We start from the raw sequence: 23,495 nt of genomic DNA on the forward strand, positions 1-23,495 counted from the left end.
TGTATTGCTTTGCTGTTTCCCTGGCATCAGCCTACCTTCCCAGGTGTCATGGCAACCCTTGTGCCACCCTGCAGAGTCATGCTCTGCCTGCAGAAAGGTCATTAAAGATGCCAGTGACAGAGGACCTCTGTCTTCCCTGCTGAATGGTTTCTTCCTGTGTCCTGACCTTCTTGCTTTGAGCTGAAAGGCCAGCTATGGTGGCTGGTCAGTTACTGTGGATACTTTCAGGGTGCAGAGCTGGACCAGCCCTTTAAGAGGGAAGTATTCTACTTGCCAGTTTAGTGTCGAACAATAGATATGAATTCCCAGGTGCAGCAGAACTACCACGTGGACTGTGAGGCTGCTGTGAACCACATGGTCAACCTGGAGCTTCATGTCAGTTACGTCTATCTTTCCATGGTACCTGCTTGCTTTTTCATCTCTCTTGCGTTTTGAGGGAGCATCACCAGAGAGAAGCCCCTTTGCCTTGTGCATGTCAAATGACCTCATGTGTGCTGTTGCAGGGGGCTGAGAGTTGTGTCACCGACCCAAGTCTGTTTTAACTGAACATTTCATGCGGCTGGTGCCAAAAGCAACATTCAGCAGTGGCTGGTGCTTGGTGGGGTGGAAAGCAGGGAGGTCAGCAGCAGGTGGCGCTAGAGCAAATGTCAGGCAAAGCCAACAAACCCTAGACAGGGAGGGGGGGGTGTCCAGCAAGAGTTGGGGAATCTCCTCAACCCTGGTGTTGGCCCTGCCTGAAATCCAAACACTGTTTCTCCCATGAATCGTATTTGGAACTCCCAACGTTTTAAGCAAAGCTACTGTTGGTCCCCGGCATGGCAGTTAGTGTCCCCTATTTCCTGTCACTGGTCAGGTCAGAGTGTAAAGGCTGAGTCATTTTCCTGGGTTGCTTTAGCATAACAGCCTTGTTAACAACAACAGGTGCATCATAATAAAGACTGAACAGTTTTGCCAATATTGACATTGATTTATAATTCTTTAGATTTTAAGAGACCGGCTGGAATTGTCAGAAAATTCTAACACTTGCCAATGGAATGTTCTCAGTGAATGGTCAAATTTCATGCTCCCATGTTTTAGCAGCAAAGAACTAAGAAAGCCGCCAGGCACCTTTGCCTAAACCTGATCCACAGATGGTTGAAACAGCAGCTAAATTGCTGCATAGTCCGCTTAATTATTGACTGGACTTTTCTGTTCTTCTCCTCCTCCCTGACCTCAGTCCTACTACTTCAGCCGTGATGATGTTGCCCTCAAGCATGTAGCTACATTCTTGAAAGAGGAATCACTCAAGAAGAGGGGATATGCAGAGATGTTATTGAAATACCAGAACAAGCGAGGGGGGTGCATCGTTCTTCAAGACATTCAGGTGTGTGGTGTCTGCTTTCTTGATTAAAGTAGCCAGCGACTGGGGCAAACTAGTCCATTCCCTGTGGTGCCACTATCAGGGCATCTACCTCTGTTTGGTTTACCAGTTTCAGGATGTCTATCTATATGCTTGTATCTTTTATTTTGCCTTTTAAAATTAAAAAAGCCTTTTCACATGGAATAAAATACTTTAAAATACAATAAACTAAAACAATAGCAGCAAATTTCTTGTGCCTTGGAAAAAGGTGTAACAGCAGCTTGAAGCTGGAACCACTACTTAGAACCCATTCAAAATGAACATTAAAGACTCTAATCCACTAGGTCTATCCCAGGCATCCCCAAACTTCGGCCCTCCAGATGTTTTGGACTACAATTCCCATCATCCCTGACTACTGGTCCTGTTAGCTAGGGATCATGGGACTTGTAGGCCAAAACATCTAGAGAGCCGCAGTTTGGGGGTGCCTGGTCTATGCAGATGTTTCTGTGGGGCTGGGCAGGTTGTCTTGACTGATGGTCACATCTCAAATGGGAGATGGATGGATTCTATACGTAGTAGAAGGATGAGGAACTTATCTTGCCCTTGTCCTGGTTACAGACCACACCTGAGCACATACCACGAGTCTATTGCCAGGCCTGTTGCAGCGCACCAAAATATAGCTGTTTCTAAATGAGTGGCTACCAGCAACAGTGCCAACATCGCCCAATGAGATAAATGTTGATTTGATTCATTTATTATTCCTAGCAAGGCTAACAAAGGAGTTGGATTTATATTACAGATTAATCTGATTTCTTCAAAGACTGCTGACCAAAAGCAGAACACCTTGTCACAGCACCACCAAAGATGTAGGATGTCTATCTATATGCTTGTTGATACTCTCAAAGAACTCTGATAGGAAATTAGGGCAAGGCCTGTCTTGCTAACCTAATTCTTCCTCGGCCTCTCCTTAACAGAAGCCAGAGCAGGATGAGTGGCAGTCTAGCCTTGAAGCCTTCCAGAGTGCCCTAAGCCTGGAAGGAAAGGTGAACCAAGGTCTCCTGGACTTACACAAGCTGGCTCTGGAGAAGGAGGATCCTCATGTATGTCACCTGTGGTTAGTGAGCAAAATTAAAATAAATAAATGGGTAGACATTTGGGGAGAATGGAGGACCCTGAGAAGGCACTGAAAAGCTCATTCTAGTCACCTGGTGCCCTCTGGATTTTTGTAGTACAACTTCCTCCAGCCAGCATTGCCATGCGAGTCCGGGCTGATGGGAGTTGCAGCCCAAACCAACTGGAGGGCACCAGGTTGGGGAAGGCTACACTAGAATCTCTAAACAAAACATGCAGACCAGGAGTTGGCCCAACATTTAGAGACAGGTAGCCCCTTGGAAAGACTATTTCATATTCTCAAACATTGGCTTGAGCCAATGATAGCTCAGGCAGAAGCCTTTCCCAGCCACACTATGATAATACACAAGATCACTTTCATGTGATCTCACAGCGCTCGTCTTATCTAGTATCAAAGCCCTTGAGCATTCAAAATCTATTTTTTTCTGAGCTAGCAGATCCCAGGTGTGAGGATGATCTGGGCTGGGACTCACCACCAGTGACTGTTTCAAAAGAAAAAGGAAGCGCAAGCCCTGAGCAATTCTTCTCCCTCCCTTGCTTGCCTTCTCTGTGCAGCTGTGTCACTTTCTAAAGTCTGAGTTTTTGGAGGAACAAGTGAAGGCCATCAAGCAGTTGGCAGACCATCTATCTAACTTGAGGCGCCTGGGAGTGCCCCAGGATGGCTTGGGAGAGCACCTCTTTGACAAGCTCACCCTGGGGGCGTGCAGCTGAAATGGCAAAGGACATGCCCCAAATCAGCGGCTATTAGTTATACACGAAGCCTTTGCAATAAAACATGGATGTCAATTGAACCCAATCGGAAAGGGGTGTGAGTGTGTGATTTTTTTTGGGGGGGGGTAGTGGTGGTCTGTGGGACCTTGAAGATAATGTTGCAGCCCAGAGTGCTCCTGTTCAGGAGCCCAGCTAGCCATGTCACCATTATTTATTGTTATTATTTATTAAATTTGTATTCCACCCTACACCTGCAGGTCTAATGCAATAATATTGCCAACCAATAAAACTACTATAAGCACACAAGTATGAACACAAGTTTTGTAAAACGGATTTTATTTTTATGTTTTTTTAAAAGTTATTTTAAATTAAAACCAAGATTCTCCCTTTTCTGTCATTTACATAAATTGGAGTACCTACTCCAAGAAATACACCAATTACCTCACACAATTGTAGAGCTAAGTGGAGCACATCAAAACTGAAATCACACACAGATTAACACAGAGTACCACACTATCTACACCTCTTATGACGTCTTTTCTTATATGCAGCCATCATCAGCCTGATGCCCAGCAGCTGTTTTGAACTACAAGGCCTATCAGCCTAAGCCTGCAAGCTGAGACTGATGGGTGTTGATGAAGGCTGCCTTCTATAAATATTTTGTACCCTCTCCTAACAAAAAATGCTGGATTTGTATCATGGTGCAAAGGGATGGCCCGTTGTAAGACACCTGCCAACAAATATGCTCCTCTGCAAGCCCCGTGAAACAAATGCTGCTTACAAGAGACTGAGACCTGTTGCTTTAATCCCAAGGTGTGTGTGTTAAGTCTGCAATTCAAGTTGCATGTGCATGTTCATATAGATCAGGGGTTGTCAACCTGGTCCCTACCGCCCACTAGTGGGCGTTTCAGGATTCTAGGTGGGCGGTAGGGGGTTCTATGGCACAAGTTGAATCCTCCTTCCATAGAGCACTGGTGGGCGGTAAGAAAATTTTACCATCAAGAAAGATGCATTAGTGGGCAGTAGGTATAAAAAGGTTGACTACCCCTGATATAGATTGTCAAAAAGAAATGCTGCTCCTTGCAGGGGGGAGGGGGTCAAATATGTGTGTCTGCTGTTCCTTTCCTTTCCCCTTTCAGTGGAGACATAATAGCTCTGATCTTTAACTGTGGCTAAGGCATTGGGAGTGTGGCATCGCCTGCAAGACTCCCTTTCCCCCAGCATGCGTGAATTCCCTTCTCCATCCCATGGAGACAGTGCAGGTGGAGTAACTTGGTTCTCCAGCCCTGCCAACACAGCAGGTCACTGGCACTTACATAGAGGGGAGGGTTGAGGCATAGGGAGCTTGGATCCACTGCCATGTGCCACAACAGACCAATCTCCCTGCACCTTACCCTTAGGAAGCCAGCCAAGGGTACCTCTGTTAGGAAGCCAGCCAAGAAACAGTGCCTCACCAGTCACTACAGCTCTAACCTCCAGCTCTCACTGGAGGAAAGCAGCATTTTATGGTGGGTATTTTACAATGGGCTATAAATGACAAAAGAAGCAATAGAAGATGTAGTATTATTAAGACAGAAGACAGTGAATAGTCTTAAATCCCTGCATTTCCTGTCACTAAAGAATATTAGTCTCCCACCAGAATAGATAAGGAATTAGAATCCAGCATTTTAAAACCACATTATAGGCTGCAGTACCAGATCATGCTTGGGCTAGTAATCAACACATGCATACCATCTTTTCAATGCTTTCTGCTTGATGCATCAGCCTCAGTAACACGCCGGAGCTGGACATTCCTTGGGAGTCTTCTATTCAAGCTGCTACATCCAACTGGATGCTCCTCACCACTTTGGTTTATTTAGCCCTCTGCCGAGTCATTTCCAGGAGGACAAACACTTCGATTAGGATGTACAGCACTTTTGCCAGTTAAACCAGGGTGATGCAGTTTTTTGTGGCCCTTTGTTTAGATATCAATAATGACAAAGACCTCGGGCGTTTCATCCTCATGAATCTGCATTGCTGAATAGGTTATAGCTTTGACCTCTGTGCCCTGTGAGGGAAGAAAAAAGACAATTTGAGTTGGCCCAGAACAGGAGTCTAGGAGCTCAACTGCACAATGATAGGCAGAATCTCTGGTAGGTCTAAGAATACATGAATGGAAGGGGTAATTTGTTAGTTAAGCATGCTTTGTCTCTAGGCCCCTATTACTCGTGAAGGAAAACAACAACATTCATAACATACCTGGGGATGCTTGGGCAAAGAGAACTCTTCTCCCCACCTTAAAAAGGGGAAAGGATAATGATTATTATAAGGTAACTGAATGATGTCACAGTGTAGTAAACCCCTTTGGTTATTTTACGACAGACACATGGAACAATGATGGATGTTGAGGAAAATAGAAAGCCATTATGGCACCCCTAGCAGCCAGAATGATTTCCCACCCAAGAACCTAGAGAGCTATGGCATACAGGGCTCTCTACTCCAGTTCCCAAATGGTCCACACCCAGGAGGCAGTGCAGGGATCCACTGGAGGAACACTGTCCCACATGCTGAAGCGTGAATCAGGAATTAAGAGGGCCAAGACAGCTCCTGGCATCTTCAAATGCCTCTATTTCTTCTTCAGAACTAGGGATTAGTTTGAGCCATTACAGCAAAGCAACATTGCCAAAGCGGGAACATGCATTCTCTTTAAAGAAAGCAAACTTTTCGCTGTCCCCATCCAGGAAAGATCCTGGAGGAGTCCATGGTGAGAGTCAGTGGGGAACTAAAAAGGCTGCTGGCACATGCAAAAGGACACCTGGTACTCTCTATGGAAACTTTCACACAGAGCCAACATGTCTTGGCTCCCTGGCATTCCCATCAACATTTTTAAATGGCATGATTCCACTTAACTCACCCAATAGATCTTACTCTGAATCTTATTCGGTCAATGTGGAGCACTTTAACTTCCTACAAAATGAGGGAGGGGAACAAACATATATTCGTTGATTTCAGACAAGTTAAAACTTTCACATAGCTCTAGTAATAACTGAAAAAGGTACCAGGTATTTCAGTTCCTTGCAGAAGACTAAATCCCAACCATCTACACAACCTCAAGACATATGAAAAGCAATACATTTCAGAAGTCAAGAGGAGCTTCTCTTTCAGTCTGTATAACAATTTCTTTCTCCCCATTCCAGCATCTTCAACTTTTCTTACCGGTATAATCTAACTAGTTTTCCAAAGAATATCCTGAACCTCGATCTATAAACTGTAAGCACATTCCAGAGAAGTTCACCACCCGCTACTCTGAGGAACATCATTATCTCCCCTTTTCTGTTCTTGACTCTCAAGCCTGGAGAAGACTTCTGTGAGAGCTGAATGCTGTCTCCCTGCTTTATGATTACAGTTGGTGCTAATAAGGACAGTACAATAATGCTCCTCTTTAGATTTTTTCCTTAGCTCCTTAGTTTATTGATGCTACCTCAGAAATTAATATATTCAGACAGAATGGATTCAAAACCCTGGCAATACAACAACATGTGACCAAACTGTGACATTGTGCAGAACACATTCCAATAGTTGAGAAATATCTGAAGACCATAAGGAGGAAGAGAGCAAACACTCACCCTGGGAATGAAAAACTCATTGGCACTGAATTTATAAAGCCACTCATCCAGAAAGTGAAAGAGAAGAGACAGCATGTCATGGCCTGTTGGAGAGAAGCGGGGGGACATATTGGGAGCTTTAAGGTGCAGGACTCCCTCCAACCCAATATGTGTGGCAAGCCTTCCAAATGACAGGCAGATGTCAGTGCAGGCTCAAACTCCCACTCAATTCCCCTTGCACCACAGATCATGGCTCAGCAAGATCAGAGAGCCAACCCGCGTGGGGACCGATAGGACACCTCACGATACATGGACCGTATCTTTAGGCGTCAGGCAAAAATGTTTTTACTATAACCAGGACTTCAGCTTGGGCTGATTAAAATTCTATGTTTTTTTTAAATGTGTTTGTGGAAGGGGGTGGGTGTTATTGGTGTGCTTTTGTTTTTATTATGTATTTTGTGTTCTCATTTTCTATTATTATGCAGTGAACTGCCCTGGGATCTTCAGACGAAGGGTGGTACACAAATTTAATTAAAAAATTAAAATGTCATGGTTTCTTGTTGCTCTACTTGCCTCTTAGACTGAATATCAGCTGGATAGCTCAGTTAGTTACAGCATGGTGCTGATAATGCCAAGGCTGCAGGTTTGATCCCTGTAAGGGACAGGTGCATATTCTTGCATTGCAGGGGAGTTGGACTAAATGGCCCTGAGAGTCCCTTCCAACTCTATGATTCTATAATTCAAATTCTATGATTTTATGCTGAACTTTCTGTTTGCCTGTTTCCTGCTTGCAAAAGCATCACCATTTATACTTACAGGCCTGCTATGCTAAGTTTAAGCAGTCCTATTTCAGTGAATCCTGAATAAGCACAGGCCTCAAACTATAGGGTGTTACTCTGTTATAAATGTGTTTGGGAAACAGCAAATGGCAGTTATGCTGGCAAAATAGTAAAGACAATCATTTGCCACTGTGTTTATTAATCTGAACTGCTGTAGTTCTCAAAGCATCACCTTACCCTCTGCTTCCACCTCTACTGTGTCCAGAGGTTCAACCGTCTCCGTATCAGTCATGTACCCAAACATGGCCATGGCGCATTGTTCAAATGCTTCTTCCAAGGTATCTCCCCAGGCATGCAACCTAAACACACACACACATTACAGGGCAGTAGTTATAAGCAAAAGATGGGAATGTACAAGGGAGAAACTTGCAAGTGTGCATGCACACAAAAGCTCATACCAATAACAAACTAAGTTGGTCTCTAAGGTGCTACTGGAAGGAATTTTTTTTATTTTGTTTCCACTTCTAACAAGTTCACTATTTGCAGTTTAAGAATTGTCCATTCTTAGGATCCACATATAGTAGTCGCCCTTGAAAACTCTGTACTTGGACTTTATTAATTCCTAGCTTCATCCTCTGCACAACGAGGAACTTCCTTTGTGGGTGGAAAATAGAGCAGCAGGAACATCCAGCACACAAAAGAAGGTGTGCAGCACCAACCCCCGCTTCCCCATATTTGTTGCTGTTGGAGCTTTCAAGAATTGTGCTAAAATATGAGCATTGTGGGAATGGGGGGCCTGAGAGGTAATCTGCTGCAGACTCTAAGAAATCTGGTTGCCATTTTTGCACTTGGCACTTTTTTGGGTATTTTTTCTTCTTACCATAGAGTGATAGCAAAAATCCAAAACAGCCTTGTGCTGAAATACAGAAGCCATAGAAAACAAAACAAGAAAACGTAACAACAAAACTCTAGGCATGCATCTCATTTAGAGGAGTTATAGATGGCACATTACCCAACCTACTTCACTATGTAGCAGACAAGAACTGTAAAGAGGTAACACCACACACACACAAAAGACCTCATGAGTTAATTATATATGTTGCCATCCTTCCCAGCTCTTGGCACTTTTGATGAACTGGATGTTGGTTATATTATTATATGGAAAGGCAATATACAAATTGAAATGACAATGCTGTTCCCCCATTGAAATCCATGAGGCTTTTGGGGTTTTCTCATATAACCCCATCTATTGGGATAATGCCAGATACCTTTGAAGAAAAGCTGTTGATCCAAGACAGGGGTCTCCATACTAAGGCCCGGGGGCCGGATGCGGCCCAATCACCTTCTCAATCCGGCCCGCAGACGGTCCGGGAATCAGCATGTTTTTACATGAGTAAAATGTGTCCTTTTATTTAAAATGCATCTCTGGGTTATTTGTGGGGCCTGCCTGGTGTTTTTACATGAGTAGAATGTCCTTTTATTTAAAATGCATCTCTGGGTTATTCATGGGGCCTGCCTGGTGTTTTTACATGAGTAAAATGTGTCCTTATATTTAAAATGCATCTCTGGGTTATTTGTGGGGCATAGGAATTCATTCATATTTTTTTTCAAAATATAGTCCGGCCCCCCACAAGGTCTGAGGGACAGTGGACCGGCCCCCTGCTGAAAATGATTGCTGACCCCTGATCCAAGAGGTAGTGTGTCTGATTTGCACAGAAAAGGTCCAGATTTCATTCCTGGCATCTCTTGGGAAAGCCAGGAAAAGTCTTTCTCCGAAACCCTGGAAAGCTGCTGCCAGTCAATGATCGCAGATGCCCCTGAGCTTAATGGACCCAGAATCTGACTCAGCAGAGGACAGCTAACCCTGTTCCATGTACCTAGGCAGATTTGATCTAAGCAGCACGCTTGCGCTTGTGTATGCAGAAAAGGTCAGATGTGCTATCATCAGCAATGGGGAGAATAGCTGGTGAAATATGGTATTAGCAGGGTGGGAAAGTACATGCATTATGCAACTGAGGAATATTTCACCCTTAAAAGACTACGTATTTGGGTCATTTTGCTTTTTGTATTGCCTTCTCATTGTCTCTGTTAGATTGTAAGCTTATAAATAAATACTTACTGCACATCAGCAGTATGATCCAGATCTAAATAGGGATTAAAAATATGAAAAAATATGAAGCTACCTGGGGCAACTTAAAATAATTTATTCAATTAAAATAAGAAAAAGAAAACAGATCTAAAAGACCAAGGTAGGGAGAATAAGCAGTCTGAACAAAAATATTCCAAACATAGTAAATTCATTTTATAATACACGCGCAGCTTAACAACAGGTCGCAAGAAGCTGACGCTTCTAGAATGAGGACAGGGGGTGTAGCAGGTTCGTGTCACCAAAAAGGAAGTTAAGACAAAGTGAACTGCACAGAAGTATATAAGTCCCCCCACAGCAAGCAGTCTCAGGTTTTATTTTCGAGAGCAAAACTTCGCCTTGTCTGCCAAGTTTCAACACGCTCTCCTAGCCTGGGGAACAGCAACGCTTTACAGGAGGGCAAAACTTTCAGCATACTGGACAAACCCCAAAGTGACAGTCTGGGTCCAAATAAATAGCATTGCCTTGCTAAAGATTTTGGTTTATTTTCTCCCAGACGCAACACAGCTACGTTGTTTATGGGTGTGCGGAGCCAACGCTGTTGCTCCAATCCGCCGTCCCCACCCCTCTCTCCCGGGCGCAATACAAGAAGGATCCCACCCAACAATGCCCTGCAGCCTGTACCCAGCACCCTCTTCCACGCCCCCGGTTCAAGATGTCCAGGCACCCGGCTTGGGAAAACTCTTGAGCTGAGCCCAGCGCTGCATTTCCACCAAAGAACTAAAAATCCACGCACAGACTGAGACCGCTCAGGAATACACTCACATTCATACTTCTTATTGAGAGGCGGGTACTTCGTCTTAACGATTTTCTGGTCCTCTGTCAAGTTGTAGTCCCGGTAGTTATCTGCCATGGCTTGCTGCTTTTGCCATGCAAAATTCAATTCACTTCCTCCTCCTAGGAGAGAACAGGCGAAAGATGGCCTCCTTCCTGCTTAAAGCATGTCAGCCGCAGCCAAGCCCGCATTTAAAGGAACAGTTCACTTCATTATAGATCTATCTGTATCATATTTGTGTATATGTAGCCATGCTGCTTTATTAGTACTTCCCCCTCCCCTGAAAAGCGGCAATTTGAAATCTTGTGCTTTTAATTCTTAGACCTACACATCGACCTGGCAAAAAGACAATTAAACAAGATGCTCCCTTTTCCTGAGCTATACTTGCTGTTTTTAAACGAAACATTCAAAGCAGGGCTCCTGTGCATCCTTCAACAGCTGATACCTGTCAAGCAGAAATTCATTAGGAGCAGCTTTTCCATGCCAGGGCAAGGTCAAGGAAAGCTTCACCTGCCGGATATCTGCCTGGCCTTATACAGCTGCAAAAAGCACAAGAGTGGCCTAAGAAGAAGATAGTTGACAATCCTTTGGTTCTTTTTTTTATTGCTAGTGTAGTAATGGTGCCATAATTTTAAGGTTGGCATGTGTATATTTATTTTATTCAGTATGCTTTCATTTCACCCTCCCAGAACCATAGAGTGTACAGGATTCTTCCCTTCACAACCCGGTTAAAGTATCACCATTGTAAAGTAGGCAAGGCTGAGTGATGGGGAATGGCACACCATCACTGAAAGTGAATTTGGACCTGGGTATCATCAGTCCTCGTTTGACACTAACTGCTGGAACAAAGCAGTGCACAATGGATGGTCACTCTTTTTTTTAATAAATAAAAATGTACTAAGAAATATGCTACATGCTTTAAGCAAATCATGTTCCTCTCACTCTTTCGGTTAATTTCATATTGGAAATATTTCATCTGTTTTGAGGTGATTATAACAAGCCCCAAAGTATGAAATGGGCCTTACTCCCTGGATGTGCATATAAGTGTTTACTTACTTACTTACACCCACTTATATATAATGTAACAAATACAATTAGACCATTTCCCTTTTGTGTTGGCACATAAAGGGCAGGGATAAATACACAAAGCACCTAACGAAATTTATTTGTTTCTGTGCGCCAAAGCACTTGTGAAGTTGAGCATTTTATGATGTTAGCCGCTTTGAGCCGCTTTGTTACACCCATTTTACAGGTGGGAGTGCGGAAGCAGCCACATGTCCCTCAAAAACCAGTAATATTCAGTAGATTTTTTCAGCTATCACATTTCCTTAATCTCAGCCCAAAAGGCAATGTTTGCTCCTCCAATCGACTCGTACAACCAACCCTGTTTCGCAAGAGCGGCCTAGCAACTCTCAGGCCGCCTAACCAAAAACAAAATGGCGGCCCCTACGGAAGCTTCGGCAAGCCACTGCCCTTCTTCCGCAACGACGAAACGGGAGAAGGGGGGGGGGGAGGAGAGAGCGCGTGCGCCATCCTTCCCTCAGCGAGCACGCCCACTCGGCCCCTCCCCTCCTCCCCCATTCCCGCCGTCGTGATTCGCCGAGAAGATCGCGGCGGCTGGGTCTGCGATTGGACGGAGTTGGCGCGAACCCGTCTCGCGCGCCACTGCAGTTCTGAAGTGAATTGTGAAGGGGGGGGAACGAGAACTACGACGACTCAGGAAACAATAGAGGAGCGCTCAGCAGCCCAGCGCGGGTAGCACGAGGCGCCTAGTGAAGGGCGGGCTGAATCCTGAGGTAAACTAGGAAGGCCGCGACGTCGCCGGCGCTCCCGAAGAGAGTCGGAATCATGGCGGATAAAGAAGGTGAGCGGAGCGGGCGCTTCTGAGGCGGGAGAGTCGACTAGGCCTCACTCCCCCCTTCCCCCTCCCTTTCCGGCCTCTGCGCGGGCCCTGGCAGAAAAGCGCCTCGTCCAATCCCAGCGCCTGCTTCCTCGGCCCTGCCCCCTTTCCCTGGGAGCCGCCCAATGGGGCGCTCCTCCCTCCTTTCCTGGCACCTTCCCTCCCGCCCCCTCCTCTTCCCTCGCCTCCTTCGTGGTTCTCGGGTTCTTTGCGTGGAGCTGCTTTGTAATGAGGCGGGGAGGGCTGCAGGATGGCTCAGGTGGGCTTTTCGCGAGGGCGGCTCGCCGACCTCTTAACCCCCCCTCCCCCCATGGGCCTTGAACAAACTGCGGCGGTTCCGCCGGCGGCGCTTCTCCAGCCGGGGAGGGAGACGCTCGCGAGGTGGTGGAGAAGGAGAATTGGGGCGCGGGAGGGGTCCCACCGCCTCGTAAATTTCTGCTTCTGGGGTGGTGGTGGTGTTATGTAGCATAGTGTGTAGAATGTTCCTTTTTCTTCAAGGGCCACAGGGCTGCGTACATGGCTTCCTTCCCCTCTCCTCTTCCCCCGCCCCCGCTTTAGCTTCTCAGCAACCTGTGAGGTACATTAGGTGGGGGGGGGGGAGAGTGTGTCTTAAAGGCACAGGGCCCTAGAAAAGAAAGAGAACGATGCCATTTCTTTTCACATTTTCTCTGTGTGTTCCAAACAGCCTAGATGGGTTGTACTGTTCTTAAGAAGTGCTCTTCTTTAGAGTAGGGAGTGGGCAGTTTTCCACGTTGCTGATTTTTTTGTTTTTTAAACTAAAACTCTGAGATACACCTGAAGCTAGATTCAGGCTAGCGTCTAGTGGGAAAGAGGCACAATGCACAGTTAAATAAGAACATGCATAATCCAGGGATTCATTTTCAGTAACAGAAGTTAAGTTTGCCTCCTTCCGCAAGCCACTGCCTACCCCAGCCCCAACTTCTTTTGTTTAATAGTGCCATTTAGTGAGGGGAACGTTTTTGATTCTTGTCATTGCTCAAATTTTGTGTGATAAGTGCTTGCTGCAAATTGTCCAGAGGTTACTAGTCTACTTTCTGCTTAGCCTTTTTTTTAGCAGTGTTCCAAGTGCCTCAGTTCTGTTACCTAAGTAATCAGTACAACAGCCCTGTAAAGTAGATCTTGCTCCTCTTGCAGGTGGGAGGTTGAGAATACTGTAATTTGCCTAAAGCCATCAATTGACTTAATGATATTATAAATGAACTTTGTGTGGAGATGGTTCCCAATATGTTGGCATCAGTCTTTCTAGAGACACAATGGAGTGTGTCTTCAGGGGTGAAGTCAAACCTTGAGGGGTGCAAACCTCTGCAGTGTGTATGGAGGTCCTGGGCTGCCTAGAGGTCAAGATCCCCCTCCTGGCCTTGCTGATGTGATCCAAAGGAAATCCGAGCAATATGTTTGGCATCAGCTTGGCTGCAGGAGTTTCCAGAAAGAGGTGTACAACTTACAGTTCAACAGTCCTTACAGCCACATCGTAGGAGTTATCTCTTAGCTGCATTTTACAAGTTGGGGGCTGAGAAATTCTGCTTAGATAATTCCTGCCTAATTTTGAATCACAGGTTTCCTATCTGAGGTCTTACGTAATTGCTGTTTTGCAAGAGAATTGAACTTCTTGCTGCTGTTCAGTTGTTTGAAAAAACCTAAAGCACAGTAGAATGGTAGCTCTGATGCTCTTTAGCAGAACGCTTTTTTGTATCCTGTTTGAAGGAAAGTGAATGCAGCATTGCATGAGTGTACTTGTAAACTATGTTATGATGCAACTGACAAACATGACTAACTGGCCTAGTGAAAATTATTCCTGCTGACATAGAAAAACAATACCATGTTTAACAGTGCATGGTTATGTAGAAGTAAGTTCAATTGTGCCTAATGGGGCTTATTCCCAAGGAAGTAAGCGTAAGGTTGCAGCCATGGGTGATCTTGCTGGCTTGCTATGCTCCATCTGAGTAATCAGGGTGACACAGTTTGGGGCATGGAAGAAATTCCTGAGTACAGAAGATGTGAATATCTTCCTCTCTACCCTAAATTCTAAATATATTTTGCTGGAGAGCTATGGTATGTGCCCATAAGGTTTTTAGGTTTATTTACCATTATTAATTAATGCATTCTTTTCTTATAATTATCAGCTGCCTTTGATGATGCTGTGGAGGAGCGAGTGATCAATGAAGAATATAAAATCTGGAAAAAGAACACTCCATTTCTCTATGATCTTGTAATGACCCATGCTTTGGAATGGCCCAGCTTGACTGCTCAATGGCTTCCTGATGTAACCAGGTAACACACATGACTGCAGCATAAACACTCATTTAGTTGATTAAGACCTATGCAACATAGAGGCTTACTTTTGAGTAAACATCCATAGGACCATGCCTGCATTATTTTAGTATATGAAGAAGTTTGTTAAACTAAGTAAGGGCCAGTTTGTGCGCACCAACATTAAACCAGGAAATTTATAATCGTAGCTGCTTGTCTTGTTCAAGCTAAGAAACTGGTTAACAGCTCTGGAACAAGGCATATTATATCAACTTCAAACCCTGGTTTAGTATACTAGCTCCTGAGGCTGGAAACTATGGTTAATCAGATGTACTGGTTTAGTTGTGGCAGAGGGAGAAGCAAAGAAGTTGAGCATTTCTGCCTGATAAACAGATGTATGATGGAATGCAGCCAACATGTTAGCTTCTTTGAATTTAAGTGCCCCAGAAAGGCAATAAATATTTTAACATCTATTGTAACTCTTAATTGCTACATTGTTTTCCTGCTTGTAATGTTTCATATTGTTGGGTAAGGAAAACCAGCAACTCTTAGTCTAACAGTTTCTGTAGTACTGGAGTAAGGGAAATTCACATTGACACTCTCTGTGTTCCTAACATGCATGCCAGTGACCCTAATGAGGAGTCACGTCCAAGTAAACAAACACCCTTTGACCTCATTGTTCCATTGTTCTTTTATGGCATTGTAGACCTGAAGGAAAAGACTTCAGTATTCACCGGCTAGTTCTTGGGACCCATACCTCTGATGAACAAAATCACCTTGTGATAGCCAGCGTGCAGCTCCCTAATGATGATGCACAGTTTGATGCCTCACACTATGATAGTGAGAAGGGAGGTAAGAGAACAAATTGGGAAAGAAGAGTGGGTTTCTTCCTGAATCTTCCTGATGTTTTATCTTATTAGGTTAACAAGGCACAGATCTTGGAGAGGATTGTTGGTGTTAGGCTAAGATAAAAAACTAAACTAATAAATGGCCCAATGAAGCTTTGGTTTCCAGTATGTATTTTCTGTCCAGAAAATTGGATATACATTAAACAGTGCAACTTAGTAGATGGAGTACATGTCTGAAACTGGAGTCTCGTTGTTACAGGAATTATGTTTCAACATCTGGTTAATTAGCAATATGTTGGCTTACTGCTGTCTTGAACTTTATTGCTTAATGAGTGATATAACATGTTACAGAGTGTTAATATATGCCAGCAGTGTTGTACCTATTTTAATATAACTTGATTGATTAATAAAGCTTTCTAAAATCATATTGCTTAAAGATACTTTGGGATATTGTTTTCCAAATGTAAACAAAGACATACTGCATTCAAAAAATACCTTTTTTAGTTCCACAATGTCCATATGGCATAGATTCTTGGTTTTAATTGGTTTATTTTCTAGTATGAATTACTTGAAACATGTAGCTATTATAGAAATGCCTTCTTTATTTTCAGAGTTTGGAGGTTTTGGCTCTGTTAGTGGTAAAATTGAAATTGAAATAAAAATCAACCACGAAGGAGAAGTGAATAGAGCACGGTACATGCCCCAAAATCCTTGCATTATTGCCACAAAGACTCCATCCAGTGATGTACTTGTGTTTGATTATACCAAGCATCCATCTAAACCAGGTATTTGTCTGTTGTCATATCTGAACCTTGCTCCTTTTATATATGTACTTTGGGGATAAAATAAATTGACAGGCCTTGTTGCTTCCAAGTATTGTATTGAGGAGATTATTTTTAAAGTGTGGGAAGCTGCTTCTTTTCTCATTTGTTGTATATTAATGTATGCTTTGTTTACTGCCATTTAATTTAGTTTTGTTGGTCGAATCTAGGCTAGGAATGTATAGCAGGAAAATTAATGATGTTCAGGATACAGAGACTGCTCTTTAGTTGTTCACCACAGTTGCTGGTCTCAGAACTGCCCCAGAAAGCAAGACACTTTCAAGTGAGGCTATACTAATTCTGATTTCATGCTGGAACAGAATTTAAGAGTAATGTTTTCAGATAATTTATTAAGATTTGTGATGGACAAGCATAGTTTGAAAAACTTGAAGGCAGAACAAAGAATTAGGAAAAACAGTATAAGTTCAGACAAATAGAATTAACATAGACTGCTGAAATTTGCGACGGAGGGTGAATTTTAAGTGACATGTTGTATTGTCCAACTAAATCAGGGTGGATAATTTTTTAGCTTTAATTTGACATGGGCAGGGGTGCCCACCTGTCAATAAGCAGCTTTGCAAGGCTTCCACCTCTCCCCTTTTAAACTCGCAGTCTCAGAACTTTAAAAGGAGTGTTGGAAAGACCTGTATGCTCATTTCAGCCTGAAATGGAAGTGTAGGGGCTGTATTAAAGTATTTTGCAAAGCGCTTTCTGAATCATCCTTCCCCTATCTCCTTTAAATGAAAGAAGAGGATGGTGGAGACTTTAAAAAGTACTATTAAGGACTGCTTTAAAGGACTGTGGTGCCATTTCTACTATAATCCAGGAAGATCTGACCATATGTTTTAAGTGATTATTTTAACCTTATTTGCTATTTTATAATACTGCATGAATAAATACTGCAATAACCCTATCTCCTTTGCAGACCCTTCTGGTGAGTGTAATCCAGACCTACGTCTTCGTGGGCATCAAAAAGAAGGCTATGGTTTGTCTTGGAATCCAAACCTTAGTGGTCATCTGCTTAGTGCATCTGATGATCATGTGAGTATTGCATGCTTAGTTAGTCCAGGTATACATAATGTACATATCTGCCAAATGAATGTTTCTTATGTTAATGTATTTTCCCATTTTATCTCTTTAAGACCATTTGCTTGTGGGACATAAGTGCTGTTCCAAAGGAAGGGAAAGTGGTGGATGCGAAGACTATCTTTACAGGCCATACAGCTGTAGTGGAAGATGTTTCCTGGCATTTGCTGCATGAATCTCTCTTTGGATCTGTTGCTGATGATCAGAAACTTATGATGTAAGCAAAGCTATATATTTTCTTCACATTGAATTATTGTTCCTTGAATTCTATTTAAAAGTTGGAGGGATTTGTTTAGTCGTGTCCGACTCTTCGTGACCCCATGGACCATAGCACGCCAGGCACTCCTGTCTTCTACTGCCTCCCGCAGTTTGGTCAAACTCATGTTCGTAGCTTCGAGAACACTGTCCAACCATCTCATCCTCTGTCGTCCCCTTCTCCTAGTTACACTTGAAATTAGTGTGTGTTAATCAGTCCATCAAAAGTGTTTCTTATCTTGAATTTTGTTCTTTACAGTTGGGACACCCGGTCAAACAACACTTCCAAGCCAAGCCATTCGGTGGATGCTCACACTGCTGAAGTGAACTGTCTGTCTTTCAATCCTTATAGCGAGTTCATCTTGGCCACGGGATCAGCTGATAAGGTATCTGTCCAGAATTCACAGAAAACATTGCCTAATCCATAGTTGCAGAATTAAGGGGATTGTTCTGTATGTGTTGAACAGTTCTAGTCTGTGGGGCTGTGTACAGTACAATAAATGAATAATCTTATTTATTAATTGTGCTCTGGTTTTCCTGGCCAGACTGTTGCATTATGGGATCTGCGAAACCTGAAACTGAAGTTGCACTCCTTTGAGTCACACAAAGATGAAATATTCCAGGTAAGCTCACATAATAATCATGTGACATCATTTTCTGATCATTTGACAACATGGCTGCTCTTAAAAGGGTCTTTGATTTTTCCTTCTCAGAATTGGCCTTGCTATTAAAGTTTCAAACCAACTATTGACAAGTTTGCTCACCTCTGTGTTAGTTCAGTTAGAAAACTTACAGCAGATATGTTGATTTTTCTGCTTGTGGAAAAAGCATGTTCATGATCCTTAAGCAGCAGATTTAAAAAATTGGAATGGAATATTCGGGCAGTGAAGTTTAAGTGACTGACCTGGCTGGCAGAAAAAACATTGGCAGTTACAAAGGGAGGGTTAGAATACCAGAATAAGTGTAGGACAAGGTTATTTATTTGATGACTCAAGAGTACTACCGTAATTTTCTTCATCTGTTATGGTGATAAAGTATGCATCAGTAAAGTGTGCAAGTAATGACTAATGAAGACCTTTGGAGACTTGAGTTCCCTAAGTTTCTCTCTTCTTTGATGCATTGCACTTATTCTCAGGGGTGGAAAATATAACTAATAGGTCTGGTGATACATCTTAAAGACTTGGGTTGTTTCATGATAACTAGCTTTATGAGGTGCTTCTAGAATTTAAAGTACAGGCAACCCGCTATTTACGTGGGGGTTGTGTTCCAAGGCACCACTTGTGTCAGTGAAATCGTGTATATTTGAAATACCATTGAAAAAGCTGGCAAACTCCTCGTTCTGTTCTGCCCTTTTTGTGGCTTTTCGGGTCACTTCCAGGTTTGGCTTGTATGCGCAGTCGTGTACATATTGAACAAGTATAAATGGGGGCCACCTCTCCATAATTTGGTTTCCAAAGGCAGACTGCTCAAAGGAGCAGAGTGATGGCAGCCTGTTAGTCTGCTGTTGAGAAAGCTGAACTGGTTGCTGATTTACTGCCAGACCAGGTTCAAGGTTCTTGTGTTAATTCACATAGCCATAAATAGCTTTGGCCCAGAGTACCTTAAGGACTATTTGATCTTTTGTTCTCCACCTCAGATCCTCTGTTGCGGCATGTCTGCAGATTCCCCAAGCCCTTGAGGTTCCATTGGCTTCCAATAGGGACTGAGCCTTAAATGCGGCAGGCCCTGCCCTGCCCTGCCCTGTGAAACTCCCTACCTGTAGATATTCAGCAGGACCCATCCCTGCCTTCTTTCAGACGTTTTCTGCTGAAACAGACCTTCACAATATTATTTTTTTCTTTAAACCAACCAGTATCTACTGAGTTTTTAAATTATGTTCTATAGATTGATTTAATTGCATTTTATATGTTGTAGGCCGCCTTGTTATATTTTATGAAAGAGTGGATAATACATTTTCAAATAATTAAAGCGTGTGTGGCTTTCTGGTCATGATTGACTCAGCTAATTGTGCAGCATATTTGAACTGTGAGCAGTTTTCAAGAGCAGAATAATAAATAGGGATATTAAAGTGATTGGCTGGATTTAATGAACATTTATTGTTTGATATACTATGATAAAAATATACTACAATAAAAATTGCATTAAAACTGTGATAGATACTAAGGCAAAATGTTCTATCTCATCCTAATTGATGCAGGTTCAGTGGTCACCACATAATGAAACCATTCTGGCTTCCAGTGGTACCGATCGTAGACTGAATGTCTGGGATTTAAGGTAAGCCTCAGATGTGTGTAGTGTGGAAATGCTGAGTTCACCAGAAGTGCTTTTTGTGTGTATCTAATTACTGTCTTCTGTTTCAGTAAAATTGGAGAAGAGCAGTCTCCCGAAGATGCAGAGGATGGCCCACCTGAGCTGTTGGTAAGTGAGAGTTTTGGTGTTGCCACCAATTCTCCCCCATTCCCCAAGAAAAAATGAGGTTTTATGCCTTTATGTTTGGGCTTGGTCAGCTAGTGAGAGGCTGGCACTTGTGTACACCATCCTTGATCAGAGTTGAGTAGTCCTAATGTGGTGTTTCATACTGCTTTGCATGTACTCTTCCTTCCATGAACTCTTTTTCAGCTTACTGAGTGGCAGCTTCTTGCTGACACTCCCAGCTGATCTGTGAATGAGATGCTTTCTGAGTCCAGGGGGAGAAAATAGAAATAAAAATGGATTAGCTCAATTGTGGAGTTGATACTTCATTGTATTTTAGACCTAGGTTTGGATTTTTATTTTAAATTTTGCCTTACTGATAGTCCAGCCTTTATTGAAGATTGGTGGGTTTTATGTTGGTAATCTGCTATGGGCAACTATGATATGATTCACACGTAAGAATTGTAACCCTGTTCTTGAAATATTCTGTATTGGAATTGTGTACTGAAATAACTATCTTATTCTCAATGTTAGTTTATTCATGGTGGTCACACTGCAAAGATATCTGACTTCTCCTGGAATCCAAATGAACCCTGGGTAATTTGTTCAGTATCAGAAGACAATATCATGCAAGTCTGGCAAATGGTAAGTACTCGGTTGATTATTTGACAGGAAAGTGAATCCAAAACTGTGTGGAGCTGTGCAGTAGCTACAACAGAGTGAACATTCTGGTTTTCTTTTATTGGAGTTATGATAAATTTCTTTCAGAGATACTTGTATGAATCTCATATGAATGTTAATGGTAGAAAGAAGCTAAAAAAATGGGTAAAGGACCCCTGACAGTTAAGTCCAGTTGGGAACGACTCTGGGGTTGCGGTGCTCATCTCACTTTACTGGCTGGGGGAGCCGATGTTTGTCCGCAGACAGTTTTTCCGGGTCATGTGGCCAGCATGACCAAGCTGCTTCTGGCGAAACCAGAGCAGCGCATGGAAACGCCGTTTACCTCCCCGCCGGAGCGGTACCTACCGGTATTTATCTACTTGCACTTTGACATACTTTCGAACTGCTAAGTTGGCAGGAGCTGGGACCAAGCAATGGGAGCTCACCCCATTGCAGGGATTCGAACCACCGACCTTCCAGTTGGCAAGCCCTAGTCTCAGTGGTTTAGACCACAGCACTACCCGCATCCCTAGAAAGAAGCTACAGGGTGGTCTTTCCAAATATTTGTAAGCATTCAAGATTTCAAAGGCATTCCCTTCTGGTGGGGCACAGCACCCATAAGATGTATATAATCTCAAACTGTAGAAGGAAGTCTGTCTTCTTGATAAATATTTGGCAGAATAATGACTGAATCCTTGTGTTTGACAAAGGTATTGAATTTGCTATGTGTTGGAAGTTACTTAGGGTAAAGTTTGTCATTGTAGTGTTTGAATTGTGCCCTCAGAATAGAAATTTGCTTAACTTTCAGATTGATACTTCTATCTAATTCTTCATTCCTCTCTCTCTCTCTCTCTCTCTAGGCAGAGAACATATATAATGATGAAGATCCTGAAGGAAGTGTGGATCCGGAAGGGCAAGGCTCTTAGATACTTGACCCCTTCAATCCTTGCTGTTTGTTTCCTGTTGTTGTCCTCTCCCTGCCCTGTTCTCCTAAGTTTCTTGAGATTGTCAGCTGTGCTGTTTTGCGAGAGACAAACACATGCACTGTGCATTCAACAGCCCATCTGTAGATATTACCCATCAGCCTTGCTTCTAACTCAGAAAGTGAACTGTTGCTGTTGAAAGTTGAACCTGACTTGAGCTAGCATCACACAGTGGCTTCTTGGTTGACAATTTTTCTCCTAAAAACTCGTTGATTGAGAGCTGGTGTACATAGCCTGCTACAAGAAATTTTAATACAAACTATGCCTGAATTGTTTCAGTACAAGCGTTGGTAAGATCTGAATGTTTTCTACTGAGGGGAATTTTAGAGTAGAAGCTTCTCTCTATATTTTATTTTTATTGGTCCCTCCTGATAAAAGAATATGTTTAGAGCTTTAGCTCTAGTCTTGTTTCAGATACAGATAAATCCAGTGCAGGGTCACCTATTCTTAACTTTGTTTCTAGCTGCTGTCCTTGATTAGAGTAAGTCAGTCTGTCCAGATGCCTGAGTTTTCTTCATAATACTTTGGTCCTTCCACCCTTTTCTGATGGGGCAACTTAGGATGTGGATATGAATTTGAATATGGTAGTCACCTATAACTGCACATTACTTTGCCCTCTTGTGTGTTTCTTGAACTGTGTTCTATTATCTTTCCTTTCTGTGGTTTGTTTGTTTTTTTAACTGGGGGGACCACCAAGTTATGAAAGTGTTTGTTTTCAGCTGATATATGTAATAAAGACCGATATAAAGAATGATTACATGATATTTCACCTTGTATCAGCACATCTCCTGTGAGGGTGAACTGTTCCACCAGCAGCCCATTTAACTCTCCATACAAGTGCTTCAGATTAAATAAATTTGGTTTTCTATGTGGGATGTGATTGTCTTTTCTTTAAAAAAAAATTGACACTAAGTTTTCTGGAACCAAAGTGGCGGCTTAATTGTGCAGCTTCTAAATTGTTAATGAAGTACAGTTATGCTAGAGAATGGAACAGAGTGATGTATTATGAAGATGGAATCTTGAAATATGCGGAAATCACTTTGCCACTGGCAATGAGAGTATGATGTAAAATGGCAGAACTTGCTGCTGCTGCCTGTGTTTTGAGGAGGGTTGAGAGTGGTGAGCTGCCTGTTGAAAGAACCAATTTGATATGATCTGCTAAAATAATACAATAAGCTGGCCACTGGAAAGCGCTGATGGGTATGTATCATTTAGTAGTTTGTGGCTGGAGATGTTTAGGTAACTCCTTTCCAGGTTAAAGTTGATACCTACACGTCTCTGGTTCTTGTTTCAAACTGGATTTCCTTTTCCAGCTCAACTCTCTGAAATATCCTCCACCCTGGGTTGGATGTCAGAACCTCTCAGTTTTCATTTTCACCCAGCAGTTCTTGCTTGAAGGCATTCAGTAACCTTGTCATTTTTTCCACCTACCTGACACTGTTGAGATGCAGAAGGAAGGCTTGTGCCCAAAACTCCTGACACTGTGGGCTTAACTTTGTACTTTGGCTTGGATGCTGTGTCAGTGGGAGAATGGAAGTAATGCAGTTACTTTGGCCCCAGTGGTTCACATCATGGCTGTCACCTTTTACAGGTTTTATACATAACTGTCAATAGCGCTCCACTAGTGTACTTTGCAGGTCCTTTTATTCTAAAAAGTGTAGAACTGTTCTTGAAGATGTTAACCTTCAAACTTGAAAACACTCTTATTTGTAGAATTTTTACTGAGGTGAGGGTAGTGGAAAGAAAATGTAGACAAACCTGGTTGATTTGCCATTGGGGTAGAATAGGGATGAC

The 23,495-nt window shown here is 42.9% G+C and overlaps 3 protein-coding genes across 5 annotated transcripts; 2 read left to right on the forward strand and 1 right to left on the reverse strand.

Annotated features, from left to right (window-relative positions):
- The first annotated feature begins 185 nt into the window (after positions 1-185).
- LOC118086081 (ferritin heavy chain A-like) lies at positions 186-3,264 on the forward strand. The gene is made up of 4 exons (XM_035117331.3): positions 186-399; positions 1,217-1,363; positions 2,314-2,439; positions 3,026-3,264. The coding sequence occupies exons 1-4, from the start codon at positions 298-300 to the stop codon at positions 3,179-3,181; spliced, it is 531 nt and encodes a 176-aa protein (XP_034973222.1). The 5' UTR covers positions 186-297; the 3' UTR covers positions 3,182-3,264.
- A 236-nt stretch (positions 3,265-3,500) lies between these two features.
- TSLIG1 (tRNA splicing ligase complex subunit 1) lies at positions 3,501-10,643 on the reverse strand. Of its 2 annotated transcripts, none has more exons than XM_035117329.3 (7): positions 10,456-10,643; positions 9,664-9,688; positions 7,782-7,903; positions 6,787-6,869; positions 6,075-6,127; positions 5,420-5,456; positions 3,501-5,228 (listed from the first exon to the last, which is right to left on the reverse strand). In XM_035117329.3, exons 1-7 carry the CDS (start codon positions 10,541-10,543, stop codon positions 5,142-5,144), a joined length of 495 nt encoding a protein of 164 aa, XP_034973220.1. In that variant the 5' UTR covers positions 10,544-10,643; the 3' UTR covers positions 3,501-5,141. The 2 variants fall into 2 exon arrangements, with proteins under 2 accessions (XP_034973220.1, XP_034973221.1); XM_035117330.3 differs by having other exon boundaries at positions 10,464-10,576.
- Positions 10,644-12,129: 1,486 nt separating this feature from the next.
- RBBP4 (RB binding protein 4, chromatin remodeling factor) lies at positions 12,130-22,569 on the forward strand. 2 transcript variants are annotated; one of them, XM_035117326.3, is made up of 12 exons: positions 12,130-12,329; positions 14,510-14,657; positions 15,343-15,488; positions 16,096-16,269; positions 17,231-17,346; positions 17,448-17,608; positions 17,906-18,032; positions 18,192-18,269; positions 19,844-19,920; positions 20,007-20,064; positions 20,593-20,703; positions 21,579-22,569. In XM_035117326.3, the coding sequence occupies exons 1-12, from the start codon at positions 12,314-12,316 to the stop codon at positions 21,642-21,644; spliced, it is 1,278 nt and encodes a 425-aa protein (XP_034973217.1). In that variant the 5' UTR covers positions 12,130-12,313; the 3' UTR covers positions 21,645-22,569. The 2 variants fall into 2 exon arrangements, with proteins under 2 accessions (XP_034973217.1, XP_034973216.1); XM_035117325.3 differs by lacking the exon at positions 12,130-12,329 and adding an exon at positions 12,554-12,624.
- The last annotated feature ends 926 nt before the right edge of the window (positions 22,570-23,495 follow it).

This window comes from Zootoca vivipara, chromosome 6 (genome assembly GCF_965207765.1).
Source record: "Zootoca vivipara chromosome 6, rZooViv2.hap1.1, whole genome shotgun sequence".
In the NCBI taxonomy this organism is placed as follows: Eukaryota; Metazoa; Chordata; class Lepidosauria; order Squamata; family Lacertidae; genus Zootoca; species Zootoca vivipara.